At 46.6% G+C, this 16,936-nt stretch overlaps 1 protein-coding gene across 8 annotated transcripts in view; it reads left to right on the forward strand.

The window, feature by feature from the left end:
• Positions 1-16,936, forward strand: part of CCDC57 (coiled-coil domain containing 57) — a 137,549-nt gene that overhangs the window by 51,008 nt on the left and 69,605 nt on the right. For all 8 annotated transcript variants that reach the window (XM_053304116.1, XM_053304118.1, XM_053304120.1 and 5 more), the window contains 3 exons: positions 4,233-4,391; positions 8,220-8,382; positions 10,097-10,231. In XM_053304116.1, the coding sequence (XP_053160091.1) occupies positions 4,233-4,391; positions 8,220-8,382; positions 10,097-10,231 (457 nt within the window). The remainder of the gene's footprint in view (positions 1-4,232; positions 4,392-8,219; positions 8,383-10,096; positions 10,232-16,936) is intronic.

Here is a 16,936-nt window from a genome sequence, read left to right on the forward strand (position 1 = left end):
AGTTTTGTTTTTAATTGTTTTTTTAATGTAAACTCCATTCCTGGAAGGGTGGTATATAAATCAAATAAATCAAATAAATAAATAAATAATACAAGAGCTTTTTCCCAAGCAATTATAGCAAAATCAAAATTAATTGATTTATATTTTTATTTTGGCTTAGTATTTTCTGGTGTGTGTTACTTGGCATTTTTTATACATTGCATTTCACTGGTCACAGGGCTGCTCCAAGTTTACTACCTCTCTCCCACCCTCCGGTGTGGTGAGCTTGGGAACATTTTTACACTCTTCCTGTTTTGCACGCTTCTTCTCCTGCTACCCCCATAGGGTATCAAAGTAAATGCTTGAACCAGAACATCCTGTGGTTTTTATGGCCATTGTTTTCAATGGCCATAGCATTGTGCAAAGACCATGTTGTATATTTGTGTAAAAGCACTCTTGTGCAATAATGCTGGTGTTTTAGTCACCTGCAGTAGTGTAGGCAGTGCAGAACTGCCCATGGTGCCCATCATATCCGCCAATAAATAAAATTTCAGAGTATTTTTGGTACATAAACTTGTACAAGTGAGGTCTACATGGCCCCACTATGTGATTAATAAAGTGCTTTTTACAAGTGTAGGAAAATTAGTTCCATTGCCACTTTACTAATAATTCCTACCATGAAACCTTGTGTAAATGCTAAGAAACATTTCTTCCCAGGGGCCCCATTCTACCTATTATGAAATGTGTTCATTTTCTCCAATGTGAAAATTTTATTCCTGCCCTTTTTTTTCCTGACTGTCAGCCAATGCCCAATCCACAAAAGGTTTTTTTCTTTCTTTTTGCATGGCTGCTAAGTTTCTTCTGAAAATTTAAGAGGAACAATGTAAATAGCTTTTTGAAGATCCAAGTACACCACATTCACTATAGAGTCTTCTGCACACCCCAAATAGCAGTAACCTGAAAAAGACCTAAGTTGTTGGTTTTTGCTGCCTGAATACAGAGATTCGGCAGCTGAAAACCCTAAAATCATACTGAGAAATTAGTGATTATGATCATGGTATCAATGAGCATGGATATACAGCTTGAGTTCTCCTGCTCTTTGGAAGGATTATCTTAGGTGAAGTGACAATGATAATCCTTTTGAGTAATCTCTTTAGTGTCCATTTAATTTGGGATCAAGATGGGGGAAAATCAGGACTGGATTTGTTGATGACATCCAGATCGATTTCTCCATACTAACTTCATCAGGAAATGGCAGAACTTCTCTAAATGCCTGCCTAGAGGCAGTAATGGGCTGGATGAGGGATAACAAACTGAGGTTGAATTCAAATAAGACAGAAGTTCTGACTGGGTAGGTGGGTGGTTGGGACCCAAGAGCTGGTTTAGATCTGCCTGTACTGGATGGGGTTACACTCCCCCTGAAAGGTACATAGCTTGGGAGTGCTGCTGGATGCCAAACTCTCTCTGGTTTCTCAGGTTGAGGTGATGGCCAGGAGTGCTTTTTATAAGCTTTGACTGATACATCAGGTATGACCATTTCTGGAGGCAAATGACCTCAAAACAATGGTGCATATGCTGGTAACCTCAGGCGTGACTACTGTAATGCACTCAACATAGGACTGCCTTTGTACGTAGTTTGGAAATTACAATTGGAACAGAATGAGGCAGCCAGATTGGTCTCAAAGACAACTCGAAGGGGCCATATAACACTGATTTTGAAAGATTTTATTACCTACAAAACCCTTAACAGCTTGGGTCCAGGGTATTCAAGAGAGTACCTTCTTTGTCATGAACCCTGTCGCCTACTAAGATCATCTGGAGAGGTCTGGTTATGGTTTGTTGCTGGCTTGTAGGACCGGGCCTTCTCTGTGGCTGCCCCAGGACTTTGGAATATGCTCCCTATTTAAATAAGAGAATCCTCTTCTCTGTTTGTTTTCAGGAAGATCCTCAAGACATAACTGTTTTTTCAGGCTAACTGCAATCAATCTTTATTATGGTTATAGCCTTACAGCATAAGGCTAACTGAAATATTTTAAATTTAATGTGTTTTTATCTGTGATCTGTGTTTTGTGAATTTTAACTGTTTCATATTGTTTTAATATTTGTTGTGTTTTAATGTGTACACCTTCTAGAGAGGTTTGTATCAGGCAGCATAGAAATATGATAGATAAATATCATGGCCACATCATAAGTTACATTTTGTACTTGGGAACCAATTACTGAATATAAAATTAACCAGCACAGCATCATTTATAGATGGTATGTAAGCATTCATATTACAGCTTTTATCTGCAAAATGTACACAGAAGGCAACTGCCTTCCTTTCTTGCTTTCATTTGTATTACAATAGGAACCCATTAATTTGGTTCCTGAATGGCAAATGTGGTTCAATATTAGCAAGTGTAAAGTGATGCCTATTGGGGCAAAAAAACCTAACTTAATGTGTATGCTGAAGGGGTCTGAGCTGTCGGTGAATGATCAGGAGAGGGATCTTGGGTTCGTAGTGGTCAGCTCGTTGGAAGTGTCATGTCAATGTGCAGCAGCTGTGAAAAAGGCCAACTCAGTGCTCAGAATCATTAGGAAGGGGATTGAAAATGAAACTGCTACTGGGAAATGCTTGACTAACAAGCAGAAGGTTGCCGGTTCGAATCCCCACTGCTACTATATTAGGCAGCAGTGAAATAGGAAGATGCTGAAAGGCATCATCTGCTACTGCGTGGGAGATGTCAATGGTAAACCCTTCCTGTATACTACCAAAGAAAACCACAGGGCTCTGTGGGCGCCAGGAGTCGAAACTGACTTGACGGCACACTTTACCTTTTACAAAACTATGGTGCAGCCACATTTGGAGTACTGTGTACAGTTCTGGTCACCATACCTCAGAAAGGACATTATAGATCTGAAGAAGGTGCAGAAGAGGGCAACCAAGATGTTCAGGGGCCTGGAGCACCTTCCTTGGGAGGCAAGGCTACACCACCTGGGGCTTTTTAGTTTAGAAAAAAGACAACTAAGAGGAGACATGATAGATGTCTATAAACTCATGCATGTTGTACAGAAAGTTGATAAGAGATTAATTTTTCTCCCTCTCTCATAGCACTGGAACCGGGGGTCATGCCATGATTTTCAAGAAATGTAGGACCGACAAAAGGAAGTACTTTTTTACACAAGGCATAATTAACCAGTGGAATTCTCTGCCACAAGATGTGGTGACAGCCACCAGCCTGGATGGCTTTAAGAGAGGTTTAGACAAATTCATGGAGGACAGGACTATCAATGACTACTAGTCTGAGGGCTATAGCCCTCCTCCAGACTAACAAGCAAGATGCCTCTAAATACCAGTTGCAGGGGAGCAACAATAGGCAAGAGGGCATGCCCTCAGCTCTTGCCTGCTGGCTTCTCTGAGGGCTTCATCTGGTGGGCAACTATGTGAAACAGGATGCGGGACTAGAAAGATCTTGGGCCTAATCCAGCAGGGCTGTTCTTATCTATATATTTAATTCTCCTGGGTGTGCCTTTCGAACGTGCGTCCTGGCAGCCCAGCTGATTGGCTGGGCTGCGGGGGCGCCTGATTGGGTAAGGCGCAACCAGGAGAACAGCGGCGGCGGCCATGGCCGCTGGCAGGCCGGCCTGGCAGCGACAGGGAGGACAGGCCGAGGAGCGTGGAGGCGGCAGCGCGGCGGGCCCGATACTGGGGTGGGGGTTGGCAGGCCCGACAGATGGCGGTGGTGGCTCTCGGTGGCCCCCGCCGGCGGCAGCGGCTCTCGGCGGCCCTCGCTGGCGGCGGCGGCGGCTCTCGGCGGCCCCGCTGGCGGCGGCTCTCAGCCCGGCGGTGGGCCCACCCGTGGCGGCATGCCGCCGGAAACTGGGGTGGGGGGAGAGAGGCGGTGGGTCTGGCCCAGCCGTGGAGGCGAGGCGGCGGCGGGCCGAGCCGCGGCACTCGGCCCGGTCAGAGACTGGGGCGGTGAGGAGAGAGGTAGCCGGCCCCAAAGAGTGCACAGATGCTCTGTGCAGGGGTCGGCTTGTTCTTATGATTATCTGATATTATATTTATTCAAATCCAGTGTGTCTTTCTATATCATTATAATGCTATGTAACTATCATTTCAAGCTTCTGATTTTTTGAATGTTATGAATATTCCTCAGGCGACTTAGATAAATGAGACTGAACTGCTGTTGCTAGATTTTTCCCCCCTGTACCTAAAGTGGAAAACCCCACTTATCTGATCAAGCTTGTGTTTTGTATATTTTGTATAGACTTAAACAAGAGCTGGAAACACTGAAAACAAGCTGGGATTCTCAAGTAGCTCAGATCTCCAAGGAGACAGTCTCAAAAGACCTTCAGATTCAAGCATTTCAAGAAGAAGAGTTAAAACTGAGGGCACAACTGGCTAGCTTTCTACAAGATACTGAAAGGTAAATTATTTTGAAAATACCCAACTGCACTTTAGTCTCTGAGCCCTAATTCTGTAATACTAATACCTTGTCTGCACAAAAGGGATGAGGAGATCACTGTAATACTGTGCCCACACTCCTTTGACTAGGTAAGGAACCTTGGCTTTATTTTTGATTCCTCACTCTTATACACTTCCAATATTCAATCAATTGCCAATACTTGCTGCTTGTCCACGTACAATATTGCAGAAATCCAGACCTTTCTCTCAATCCCATTGGGCAAAACACTAGTTCATGCTCTGCACCTCTCTTGCCTTGACTACTGCAACTTTCTTTCTAACCTTATATTGTCAGACCTCAGTTCTTCTCTCATCTCTGTCCAGAACTCTGGAGCAAGAATTATTCACTTATCTTGGTGCTCAAACCATGTGATAACTCCTCATATAGGGTTCTATCACTCTCAAACAAACTCTCAAACATGGACAAGAAATAGAACCCAGTGCAAGGCTGAACAGCTGAAAAGATACGGATATGCAAATAGGGGGGTGGCTCAGTTTTAGCTGTGCCCATTGTGTTCTATGGGAGAAACAAGACTGCAATCATTGACTGTTGACAATGACTGCAATCACTGACTGTTTGCTCCCTTCAAAAAATAGATAACCAGGTTAGGGGTAGTGGTGTGCATGGAACTGGCTGGTCCAGTTTGAGTCTGGACCGGAACTGGACTGGGCCTGTTCAGTCCAGCACCCCCTCGAACCCCTCCCCGGTTTGGTTCGGTCCAGGAGGGTTCACGGACAATTTTAAAATATATATATTTTTAACTTACCCCCTTCAGGGGAGTTGTTGGAGGTGGCAGGGAGGTCCGTGGAGGTTCCCCCCTCCCCCCACCGGCCTCCCTTTTTGCCATGCTCTTCGGCCTGTTTGGGCCTTCTCCCTCCGGTGCGGTGGCCATTTGGAGGCCACCGCGCTTGCATAATTGGCCTCTGCGTGACCCAGGTCACACAGAGGCCAATTGCGCAGGTGCGGCAGCCTCCAAAATGGCCGCTGTGCCGGAGGGGGAAGGCCCAAACAGGCCGAAGAGCATGGCAAAAAGGGAGGCCGGTGGGGGGAGGGGGGAACCTCCACGGACCTCCCTGCCACCTCCAACAACTCCCCCGAAGGGGGTAAATAAAATATATTTATTTATTTAATAGTCGGGGGGTGTTCGGACTGGATTCAGGGGGTGTTTGGTTCGGGATCGGACCGAACAGGGGATGGTTTGGTTCGACCCCAACCGTCGAACCAAACAGGTTCGACATCAAACCTGTTTGCACATCCCTAGTTAGGGGGCTGATTTAATGCTAGCATAATCCCTGATAGTGATGTGCACGGTTCGGAGAAGTCCGGACCGGCACCGAAGGGGGGCCTTGTTTTTAGGGCGGGGAGGGCTTGCTTAGCCCTCCCGCCTCCTTGCCCCCGCCAGCGCCCGTATTTTCTAGTATAGGGGTGCTGGAAACCAGCCGCCCCCCCCGCCGCCGCCGCCACCGCCGCGAAAGAACTCCCAATGCCAGCCCTCCCTCCCTCCCAGCTAGCTGCCCGCCCGCCCGCCCGCCCGCCTGCTCGCTCACTGCATAGGAAACGAGAGGAGCTCCGGCACAGAGCTCCTCTCGTTTGGAAGGCCTCTGGCATAATGGTGTTTTGCGCGCGCATGCGCGCGCCGCAAAACACACCGTTCGCCGGAGGCCCGGTCTACCCGCCGGGAAAGGGCCGGGTAGACCGGGCCTCCGATCGCTGGGTAGACCGGGCCTCCGATCGCCGGAGGCCCGGTCTACCCGGCCCTTTCCTGGCGGGTAGACTGGGCCTCTGATCGCTGGGTAGACCGGGCCTCCGGCGATCGGAGGCCCGGTCTACCCGGCCCTTTCCCGGCGGGTAGACCGGGCCTCCAGCGAATGGTGTGTTTTGCGGCGCGCGCATGCGCGCACGCAAAACACCATTATGCCAGAGGCCTTCCAAACGAGAGGAGCTCTGTGCCGGAGCTCCTCTCGTTTCCTATGCGGTGAGCGGGTGAGCGAGCAGGCGGGCGGGCGGGCGGGCAGCTAGCTGGGAGGGAGGGAGGGCTGGCATTGGGAGTCCTTTCGCCGCGGCGGCGGGGGGGCGGCTGGTTTCCAGCGCCCCTATACTAGAAAATACGGGCGCTGGCGGGGGCAAGGAGGCGGGAGGGCTAAGCAAGCCCTCCCGCCCTTAAAGGCATACCCCCCACCCGGACCCGAACCAGGCAGGGCCGGACTGGTCCGGCAGTTCGGCCATTCTTTGGAATGGCCGCCGGACCGGTTCGGGCACACTGCTAATCCCTGAGTACACCCTTTAACTTCCTCTTATATAACTGAATGACTGTCATTCTCTTCTAAGGGAAAAGGTGAAATGCTACACTTGAGGTCACTGTTGTGCTTCAAACAAAACCTGTCCCTAACATTCTCAATGGAGAAGGCATTCCATGGCCAGAAATCAGAGGGGACCTGGAACAGACAGCAGAAGGGAAGAAAAGGAGTCAGCAACACAATCTCATAGGGGCAGACAGTCCCACGCACACTCAGAGAAAGCTGGGACTGACCATTGCCATTTCAGGTTGCACCTTGCAACGATTTCTTGCTTTCAAGAGCCAGAAGAAAGTCAAAGCTGATCATGCAAATAGACATGGAGGCAGCCAGTCCCAGCACACAGACTCTCTCTCACACACATGCCACAACCGATCAGTGGTGGGACAGATTAACACCTTCCTTACTTAGTTTGCCATTTGTCACCCAGGGGCAATTGCCATTCACCCCAGGCAAGCAGAAAACTATAATCCTGTTCTAGTCTCACTTTTCTATTTCTTATATTTTCATGATTCAGCTTTCCATATATAAATCCTTCCTTTCTCATATTAATCTTTCATTTTGTGTTTTCATTGCAGCGGGAAGTGACTTGACTAGCAAGCCAGAGGTTGCCAGTTTGAATTCCTGCTGGTACCTATATCGGGCAGCAGCGATATAGGAAGATGCTGAAAGGCATCATCTCATACTGCGCGGGAGGAGGCAATGGTAAACCCCTCCTGTATTCTACCAAAGACAACCACAGGGCTCTGTGGTTGCCAGGAGTCGACACCAACTCGATGGCACACTTTACCTTTACTACATTCATACTTTTCCTAAAAGAATCTTTTCTTGGGCAGCATCCAAACCAATGCTGGCCTTGTATTAGAATGTTTCACACACAATTATTTTTCCTAATTCCCTCCTTCTCTCCCTTGCCCCTAATATTAAGAGCTGTTCTCCAGCTCTCATATTTTTGTGGGGCAGCAAAGGGAAGGGAGGAACAGGCAAAATTGTTGTGCACAAAATGTTGTAATATGAGGGCACGGTTAGTTTGGATGCTACCCTCTGTTTTTCATATTTTTCTATATGGAATCCTTCTATCTTGTCTTGTGATTTTATTTCTCTGTTTTGTGACATTTCCCCCCTAGCATATCACAAGGTTTTTCACAATTAATATAAACGATTAGGTTATTTCTTTACAAAATAACCTCTAGTCTATTGGAGGAAATGTATCACATGGAACAGGATGAGCCAACTGTGACTGGCTGAACATTCCTTTAGCTGCTTGGATGTTGTCACTGGGTATTCCCAGTCTCTGGTTTCTAAAAGGCCCCAGTGGTTATCCTATGCTGTATACTACCTGATTACCGGTGGGCTAAAATTCTATGAGTTATATAATGCACACCTCGGCTGTAAAGTATTTTTTTAAAGTGTGTGTCTGTTGCATTGAAAAAACTGAATTTGTTGCCCTCGTAAACTGGTAGTCTAAAAATTACCTGGTTTCTCCCTGCATTAGTTATAAACAGCAGCTTTTACTAGCAAGAGAAAGAGAAGAGTCTCTGGAAAGAGCTAAAGTGCAAATAGAGCTGGACTGCCAACGGCGTTGCGAGAATGCTGAAAGAAATCAATATCAGAAATCGGAAGCTCTAATACGGAGCCTGTCAACAGCTAGAGACCAGGTCAGCACTGCAACCTAGCACAGGGTATTAGCAGAGGCATCTTTCATGGTGGAAGATTTGATGCTTTTGCACAGGTCATTCTTCTGTGTTTCTAGAAAATAGCTGGTGAGTTCCTGCTTGAAGGTTTCCTACATCCTCTGTAGAATTTCTGCCCATAATGTCTTTGCTGACCCAGAGAATGCAATAAAGTGATTTGGTTTTAATAATTTATGTAAGTAGCACCATTTGGATCTTAATATAGGACCAACTGGCTCTTTTGGTGAGGATTCTTTTCCTTAAGTAATATCTAAATGACTTTTTTCTTTGAACAAAATGTGACTGAATGACAACACCAATGACTGAAGTTATTTATGCATTTCTAGTAGTGATAGTCCCGCCAATATTAGGGCTGTGCACAGATGAAATGTTCAGATCCTACCTGATTGCGATCCGAATCATACATATGATAATTGTACCATTCTGGATCAAATCATTTGATGCATCATTATTGGGATGATGCATCATCCCATAGGAGATAATGACCCATCGGAAATAATGGGGAAGCACAAAACGGTCTATAAAGATATTATTGTAAGTCAGAATGGGTTGAACCTTTCAGGCATGGTAGACCTTTCTTAAAGCTGATAGTGGACCCTTGTTAGGGCTTGATACAGCCCCCATTTCCTACAGAGTTTTCAGAGATGCTAGAGTTTCAGAGATGCAGGCAAACCTTCCCCTCCACCTCTTTTATCACATTTTTGTGTTGGATATATAGATTCAGATGAGGTCAACAATATTCAACTGCAACTCGCATAGCAAACAGTACCTTCACAATGTTCCTCAAAGAGTTGCTCACAGAAGAGTGGGATTTTGGCTCAGACACCTTGTAATGAATAGTACTATGTCCCTACCCACAAGCACTGCATTTGGAAAAGAAATGAACCAATTACAGCATGCTTGGAGCAGCTGCAAGCCTCTTTCTCTTGAAACAGAGATGTCAGTTTCATTGCTGCTCTCCTTCCCCTTTTGGCAGTTTCACCAGATTCAATGATAAACAGGTTTTGTGACATCAACAACAAAGAAAAGCATGAAAACAGCCATCTGATCATTGGATGAAGTTGGACAGAGTCCAGTATGATACAGAGCATATCATATTGGGTGGTGTTGATGTTAGCAATTTTGCATCAAAATGATACAATGCAAAATGCTGCCGATGGGGCTGTCGTGAATTGGATCCAATTATTGTTCTGATTCAGTGCACAGCCGTATCCAATAGGCAATGTGATGATAGTTCACAGCTCACTGTGAAATTATATTTTGGATACATGGAAATGAATTGGTTACTGATTTAACATAATGTGTTCCATGACTGACATCCTGACTAAAGTGCTCAATGGATATCCTATTGAAGTTATATAATCCTTTAGAGTAACTCCTGAGTAGGATATTGAGTAGCTTAGTTTGGATGTCAGCCCATCTTTGTAAGAAATTCACTCTGTCCTTGCTATGAATGCAAATGGTCACTTTAGACTGAGAAAAGCTAGTTTAGACTGGAGTGGAGTTTAAATATTGTGTGCTGATTGTGGTGATGGTGGGATAATATCAAAGAAATAAGAGACCATGTCTTCTACAGGCTAGAGAACTGGCCTGAGTGATGGGTTTAGTGGAACATTTGAGAACTGAATGTAGAAACTTTGGTGGTGAATTCTTAAGTTACTGAAAGCTTGTTTTGTAGGTTACTGCTGAACTACGGGAGAAGGAACAGAAATTACATGAGCTGGAAATTGTCCTATCTGCTGTAACCCTTGAGAGAGACCAAACTGTGCAAGAACTTCAGAAGCATGGTCTCTTGTCAAAAGGAATTAAACAGGTTAGAATTGCTGGACATTGTTTCTTGAGCTGAATATCTAAGGACAATTTAAAATGTGACAAAATTATTGTACAGTATTGAAATCATTTTCTTGTAGGAAACAGCATTGCATCCACATATAGTTTGGTCATCACATGTTCTATACACATGTGTATACAGGTGTACCCTGTTGTCTGTGGGGGTTATGTTCCCTCAGATTTCTGCGGGTAACGAAACAGGATAACGAGGCATTGGGGCAATGGGAATTGGGGGGGTTAGGTTCTTGCATGGGGGAAAAGATGAGGAAACGGCCAGGGGGAAAACATTGAAATAAAGTGCCATGCTGTGCTCTGTGGGTCTCTATCTGTCCAGCAATGCCCTCCAAAACTATCATTTTGGTCAATTGTCTGTGAAAAATCGTGGGCAAAATTCCTTCCCCCCCCCCCACCAACAGAAGAGCCAAAGAATGGCTCCTTTAAACAAAATGGTGTCCAGAAATGACTTCAGAGGTCACTTTCGACCACCTAGGAACTGTGGATACGTGGATATTAACCGTCCCTGTACCCGCGTATGCAGAGGTTGGGAGCCTATTTTCAGACTGTGAATATGTGGAACCGCAAATAGCGGTACCACTTATAGCAAGGTCCATCTGTATTGCTGCATGTACTGGTACATGCTATAATTGAATATAATTTTTTCATTGGGTATACAGTAAGTGTACATGTAACAGATATACAGATATGCATTCCTTACATCTGATAACCATCCACATGGATTGCATGCTTTCCTACATAAAAGTGCTTATAATATATGTTCAAAAATTCATTTAAATGAGTATTTGCAACCTGAGTTGACGTGGTAAGTGTGAATTGTCTCACATATATGAATTATGTCACATATGAAACAGTTCTGAAAAGAAAAGCATACTTTCCAAGACAGCACAGAGTGGGCATTTTGTATAGCTTTTCGATACTGGATTATAATTGCAGCTGACCTCACTGCTGTACATGCAATAGAGTGAAATGTATTGATTATACCATTCTCTGGAAAGACTGGAGCCCCAGTGGCATGCATTTTGTGGACAAAATCTTCAATTGCATGAATATATTTTCATGAATGATGCTATGCATGTGTACTTTGTATTCCATAATTGTTTTTTAGAGTACATAGGATAATACTGAAGAGACTTCAAATCATGTTATACAAAGGATGAGTACTTCTGCTTTAAGACAACGGATAAAATAGCCTGCTCAGCAACTTCAGTAGTAGCATAGCCATGTGCCACTCACTAGGACAACTCAGGTTGCAAAGCTGACTGCTAAATGGGTTTTTAAAGCATAGACAAAGGTTTCTGTTTTAGATTTTAATGTTTTTGTGGCCTATTAAAAGCCATTATTTTGTTTTGACTTCCCAGCAGCAGGGCCAACCTCCTAGTGCAGGTTTGGATTACAAATATGCTGAACCACAGATGGACTAAGAGGGAAGCTTGGCTGCCCTAATAGGGCATACGAAAGGGGAGCTCTTCTCCTAAAAAAGGATACATGAAAAAAAAATGGGGGTTTCTTTCAGTAGTTATGACTATGCATAACTAAAGAAACAGATTGTGGTTTACAGTTAATTATGTAATTGCTAGGCAAGGCAAGAGCTTGACTGTGAAAGCAGATGATTGCCACCGTCCTCCTCTGTGAAATATTGGCATCTCATACATTTAAATGTGCATCCGTATGGCACTGTGGCTAGTTTTGAAAGGCTTTGCGTTTCCTGACTCAAGCTGACGGAGAGTAGCTTTTTATTATTTGCAGAGTCATTCTTGCTACCTTCTGCCCTTGAAGATTGTAGTATGTGGGTAACTGGCTCTAGCACAGCTTGTGTACAACCAGAAATAGAAAGTAGCCTAAAATCTCTCTGCAAAGGCTCCCTTTTTAAAATAATGTAGCAGAGAGGGGATATTTCATTTTCTGCCTTAGACTGGTATGTTGCAAACATGGTGAAGAAACTAAGCCTGAGAAAATCTAAGAGATCATAAGCTTCTTTCTGAGGAATTGCCTACAAAATAAAATACATTTCCATTCCCATGTCTGCATGTTTCAGCAGCACTAATGGGCAGACTGTGACACATCTGGTTTTGGGGCAGGCCAGGTTGAAATGAACTGCTAGTGGTGTTGCAGTGGTTGGGGGTGACCATGAGTCACTCACCCTCCATGGCCAGCTCTGGATAGCCCAGCAGGGGGAGGTTGACCTTCAAGAAGTCCATCAGCATCCAAGTGGGCATGATGAGATGTCACCACATCCCCGAGTATGAAGAACACCATCTCGCTCTGGACGCTGCTTGGCGGGCACGAGAGGAACCGTTCGGCAACCATTGCCAAATCTGGCCAGACTTGGCAATGCATTGCCCAAAACTGGATTAGCTCCATCTCCTGGCCTGCCATTGGCTCCTGCAGGTACTGCAGAACACACTGCTCAGCACTGCTGCAAGGCTCAGTGGGCTCCTCCCATATCCCTGGCAAGGCCCCAAGGAACCCCTTGTGAACCACTAGGTGGAACTACTGGCTCACTTGGCCTTGTCAGGACACCACACTGCTGAACTGGGAAGCGGCAGTGATGCTGCTGCTAGGTGTAGACTGTGCACTAGTAGTAGGTGCTCCAGTACTACCCTCCTGGTAGTTCCCCAGCCTCCTCTCCTCTGCACACCTAACCTCTTTGATCAGGAGGTCCATCCACTTGGGCGGCTGGTCAGAGATGACCACTTTGCCCTTCATCCTTGGGTCACATAGGCAGGACAAAACGTGTGGTGCTGATGTACCCAAAGGTGTCCTGAGCTGATCCACCACTCAAGTCCTCAGCTGACCTGCCAAGGCGATTGCTTCCTCAGGTTGCTGAGGATTGCTTCCTCAGCGTGGACTGGAGTTCACCCAGTCTTCTTGAGGAAAAGAGTGGTGGGGAAAGCCTGCAGAGTTGCCAGAACCTAAGGGGTATACTCGTGGGTCAAATGGGCCATAAGCCAGAATTTGGCTTTTTAAAAGCCAAATCTGGCCACCGAGTGGCTCAGTGTTGCTGTCTCGGCACACAAGCTGTTCATGGCAACAAAGAATGGCTTGAGTGCCAAGACAACCTCGGAAAGAAGCACCTATTCCTGGCTGCATAGGTTGCACACTTTCGAGCAACACTTCCTTGCCAGACCATGGCTGGCTGGCTCTTGCTCTGGTAGGTTCTGGGGCAAGAGAAAGGTGGAATTCCACCAGGTTGGAACATCCTGAGAGATCAGGTGTTCAGGTAGTCCCAGCTCAAGCTGCCTTTCCATGAGCATATGCCTACCCTTTTTGCTTTGATGGAAGAAAGTTGCTATCTTGTGGCACTCATCCACAAGAGTTGCTGTGGCAGCAGCAGACTAGCACTCAGCAGCTTCAGCAGGGATGTCTTGCCTGGCTGCAGCCCCAAAACAGCCAGGTGCATCCCACATGATCAGTTTCAGAGTGTGTGCCACACAATGGATGGACACAAACTGAGCCTGCCCTAGTTACGTTCGCAGCACTGTCGCTCACCATGAACCCTCAGCAAAGGTTTGGCTTCCCAAACAGCCATCCCTCCACCATGGCCATCAACCACTCCTCTGCCATGTGGTTACTGTCCAGAACCTGCACATGCAGCACAGCCCATCTGTTCTTTGCTACATGGGAGGGTCTAGCCACATTAACATCAGCAGATGTCCCCTCATCCTCCTGCTCCCATTATTGCGCTGTGAGGGACAGAAAAACAGCATGCAGCCCACTGCGGTTGGTCCACAGATCTGCAGTGAAGTGCATGCTCTTGTCAAGAGCTGCTGCACGCAACAGCCCTGACATGACCTCCCTGCACAACAGGTACAGGAAGGGCACCACCTGCCCGCTGAAGGTGGTGCATGAGGGGATTTTATAGTTGGAGGCAAGCAGTAGGAGCAGCTGGTGGAAGCCGGCATTCTCCACCACCTGGAATGGCTGGTCGTCCATCATCTCCCCAATGGCCTGGCTGATGAGACAAGGCTCTGGGTAACCAGACTGCTTGCCCGTGGACTGCACCTACTGCACAAGCAACTTCTCCTTCTTGGGAGCAGGAGCAGGTGCCTTGCTGCCTTTAGTTGTGGGCACACCAGGCCTATTCCTGCCAGCAGGAACAGGGGCCCCAGGTGATGCTAGCACAAATGCAGCAACATCCCTGACATCATAAAATGCCTGGGGTCTTTCCCACTGCTGCCCTGTGCCCTGCAGTGGTTGCAGACAGCATGAGATGGGTCACTATGTTCAAAGTGTTCCCACACAACACTCCCTTCAGTCCTGGACCGTTTTGGTGGTGGTGGTACTACTGGGGCCGCTGATTCCTGGGCCACCATCACCACCCGCCTTGTTCTGGGCTGAGAAGGTCCAGGAAGCAGAAGTACTTCCTGCTCCTCCCCAGTCTCAGACCAGGGACTCTCACTGCCAATGGGAACTGGAGAGAATGGAGAGAGTGTTCTGGCTGGGCTAGCAGCTGATGGCAACTCCTCCTCCACTGCCAGAGGAAGAGTTTATTCCCTGACAGGGGCAGACCTGTCCCCTAACTCTACCTCAGCTACCACAGGAGGCTTTGCTGCAGGACTACGATCTTCCAGATAGAGAGCCCTTGCATAACCACATCAGTGGAGACGACTTGAGGAGTAGGCCTCTCTCACCATTGCCCACCATGACCAGCAGCATCACTCCCTCCTCTCCTGCCACACTGCTCCTAGCTCTGCCTTGCAGCCTCCCAGACATCTTGGTGTTTTTTTTAACTGAAGCCTTAACTCTGATGTGGGGTGGGGGTAGAAGAAGTGCCTTTAGGGCGGGTTGGAATCAGGGTGGTCTATTTATGCTGTGTGTGTCTACATAGCACTGTAGTGCACACACAGAAGCTAGAAAAATTAAATCCCATATAAATAAGCAGGCTTTATAGGAGGGGGGCGGGTTTGGAGGGAAGCAAGGAACAATGGGGGAAATCAAAGGGAAGGGAAAGGGGATTACTGTGGCCTCTCTTAAGCTAACCCACCCTTCTCATCCCACAGTCCTAGTGCCTTCCTAAAACCCCTTCTCCAACTAGGTCCTATTTAAAGATTAAGAACTTTCAGATCTTTAAGGGGATCCATGGTTCCTCACAACTGGGTTTGTGTGCATGCGCAAAAGCCTCCACAGAAGAATCACAAGCTCCTCAAGCCACTCTTAGTCCTGCCGTCTCGCACTCATGGTGTGTCGTTATTTTAGGTGGGAGAACACCTACTCCCTCAGTTCCTTCATGACCACTGCACTAGCTGCTTCAGGAAGGTTCTCTTCATTCGCTCCTCATTCCTGTGGAGAAAACATTGTATTTCCATTATTCCTTTTCTGACCTTCGACCTTGGACTGTTTTAGACTATGCTTTGGATCTCATGCTTGGCTTTTTTGACCTCTGGACTTTTTCCCTGACTACCCTTTCAGACTCCGTTTTTGGCTTTGTCTCCCTGTGTCTTTCTGACTTCGATCAACTTTCTCGAGGCCGTTTAAGTATGGCCTGTTTACTCAACTTTCTCGAGGCCTAAGCATCCACATCAGTCTAGGCAAAAACAACACCAAAGGGCCAAAAGCCAGGATCTGACAAAAAAGTCTGTTTGTTGGTTGTCACCTGGAAATGCCTCGACTGTTAACCCTTTCCATTCATCTGGATCATTTTTGGAGACATGGTGTCAAATTACATCGGGCACATGGATGCTAAGCATAATTACCATCAGTTATGCCATAGAATTCTACACACTCACACACAAACACACCACTTTTGCAGGGATAAATTATTATTATTATTATTATTATTTTTACATTTATATCCCGCTCTTCCTCCAAGGAGCCCAGAGTGATGTACTACATACTTGAAGTTTCTCCTCACAACAACCCCGTGAAGTAGATTAGGCTGAGAGAGAAGTGACTGGCCCAGAGTCACCCAGCAAGTCTCATGGCTGAATGGGGATTTGAACTCGGGTCTCCCTGGTCCTAGTCCAGCCCTCTAACCACTACACCACACTGGCTCTCCTAATTACACCCACCTAAGTCCTACTCTCCAGGAGGAGCTCCTCTCACTTCTCCAGAAGGGAGCCATAGAATCTGTTCCACTGGGAGACCAGCAAAAGGGTTTTTACTCGAGTTATTTCCAGGAATGGAGGCTTCTGTCCTATCATGGACTTGAGATCACTGAACAAATTTATTAAGACAAGGAAATCCAGGATGCTCTCCTTGCAGCACATCCTTCTCCTCCTCGCATGAGACAAATGGTTCATTACCATAGACATAAAAGATTCTTACATTGGGATCCACCCTGCTCACAGAAAGTACCTTCATTTCTGGGCTCTCAAGCTTTTCAATTCAAGGTACTTCCCTTTGGTCTCTCCACAGTCCCCTGGGTTTTCACCAAGTGCATGAGCACCATCATAGCGTGCCTACGAACCTGAGGGGTGTTGGTCTATTCTTATCTCGACAACTGGCTCTTCAGGTCAGAGATGAAGGACTCTCACCTCCACTACATTCTGGATCTCCTAGCTCATCTGGGGATCCAAGTGAATTGCTCCAAATCAAATCTGACACCTCAACTCTGGATAAATTTCTTCAATGCTCTTCTGGATTCAGAAACAGGTCAGGAATATCGACCAGAGGACAGGAAGCTCTCTGTTACAACTCTGATCTCGTCTTGCCTCCTCAATCCTCGCCAGGG

The sequence above is a fragment of the Hemicordylus capensis genome, chromosome 2 (genome assembly GCF_027244095.1).
Source record: "Hemicordylus capensis ecotype Gifberg chromosome 2, rHemCap1.1.pri, whole genome shotgun sequence".
NCBI lineage: Eukaryota > Metazoa > Chordata > Lepidosauria > Squamata > Cordylidae > Hemicordylus > Hemicordylus capensis.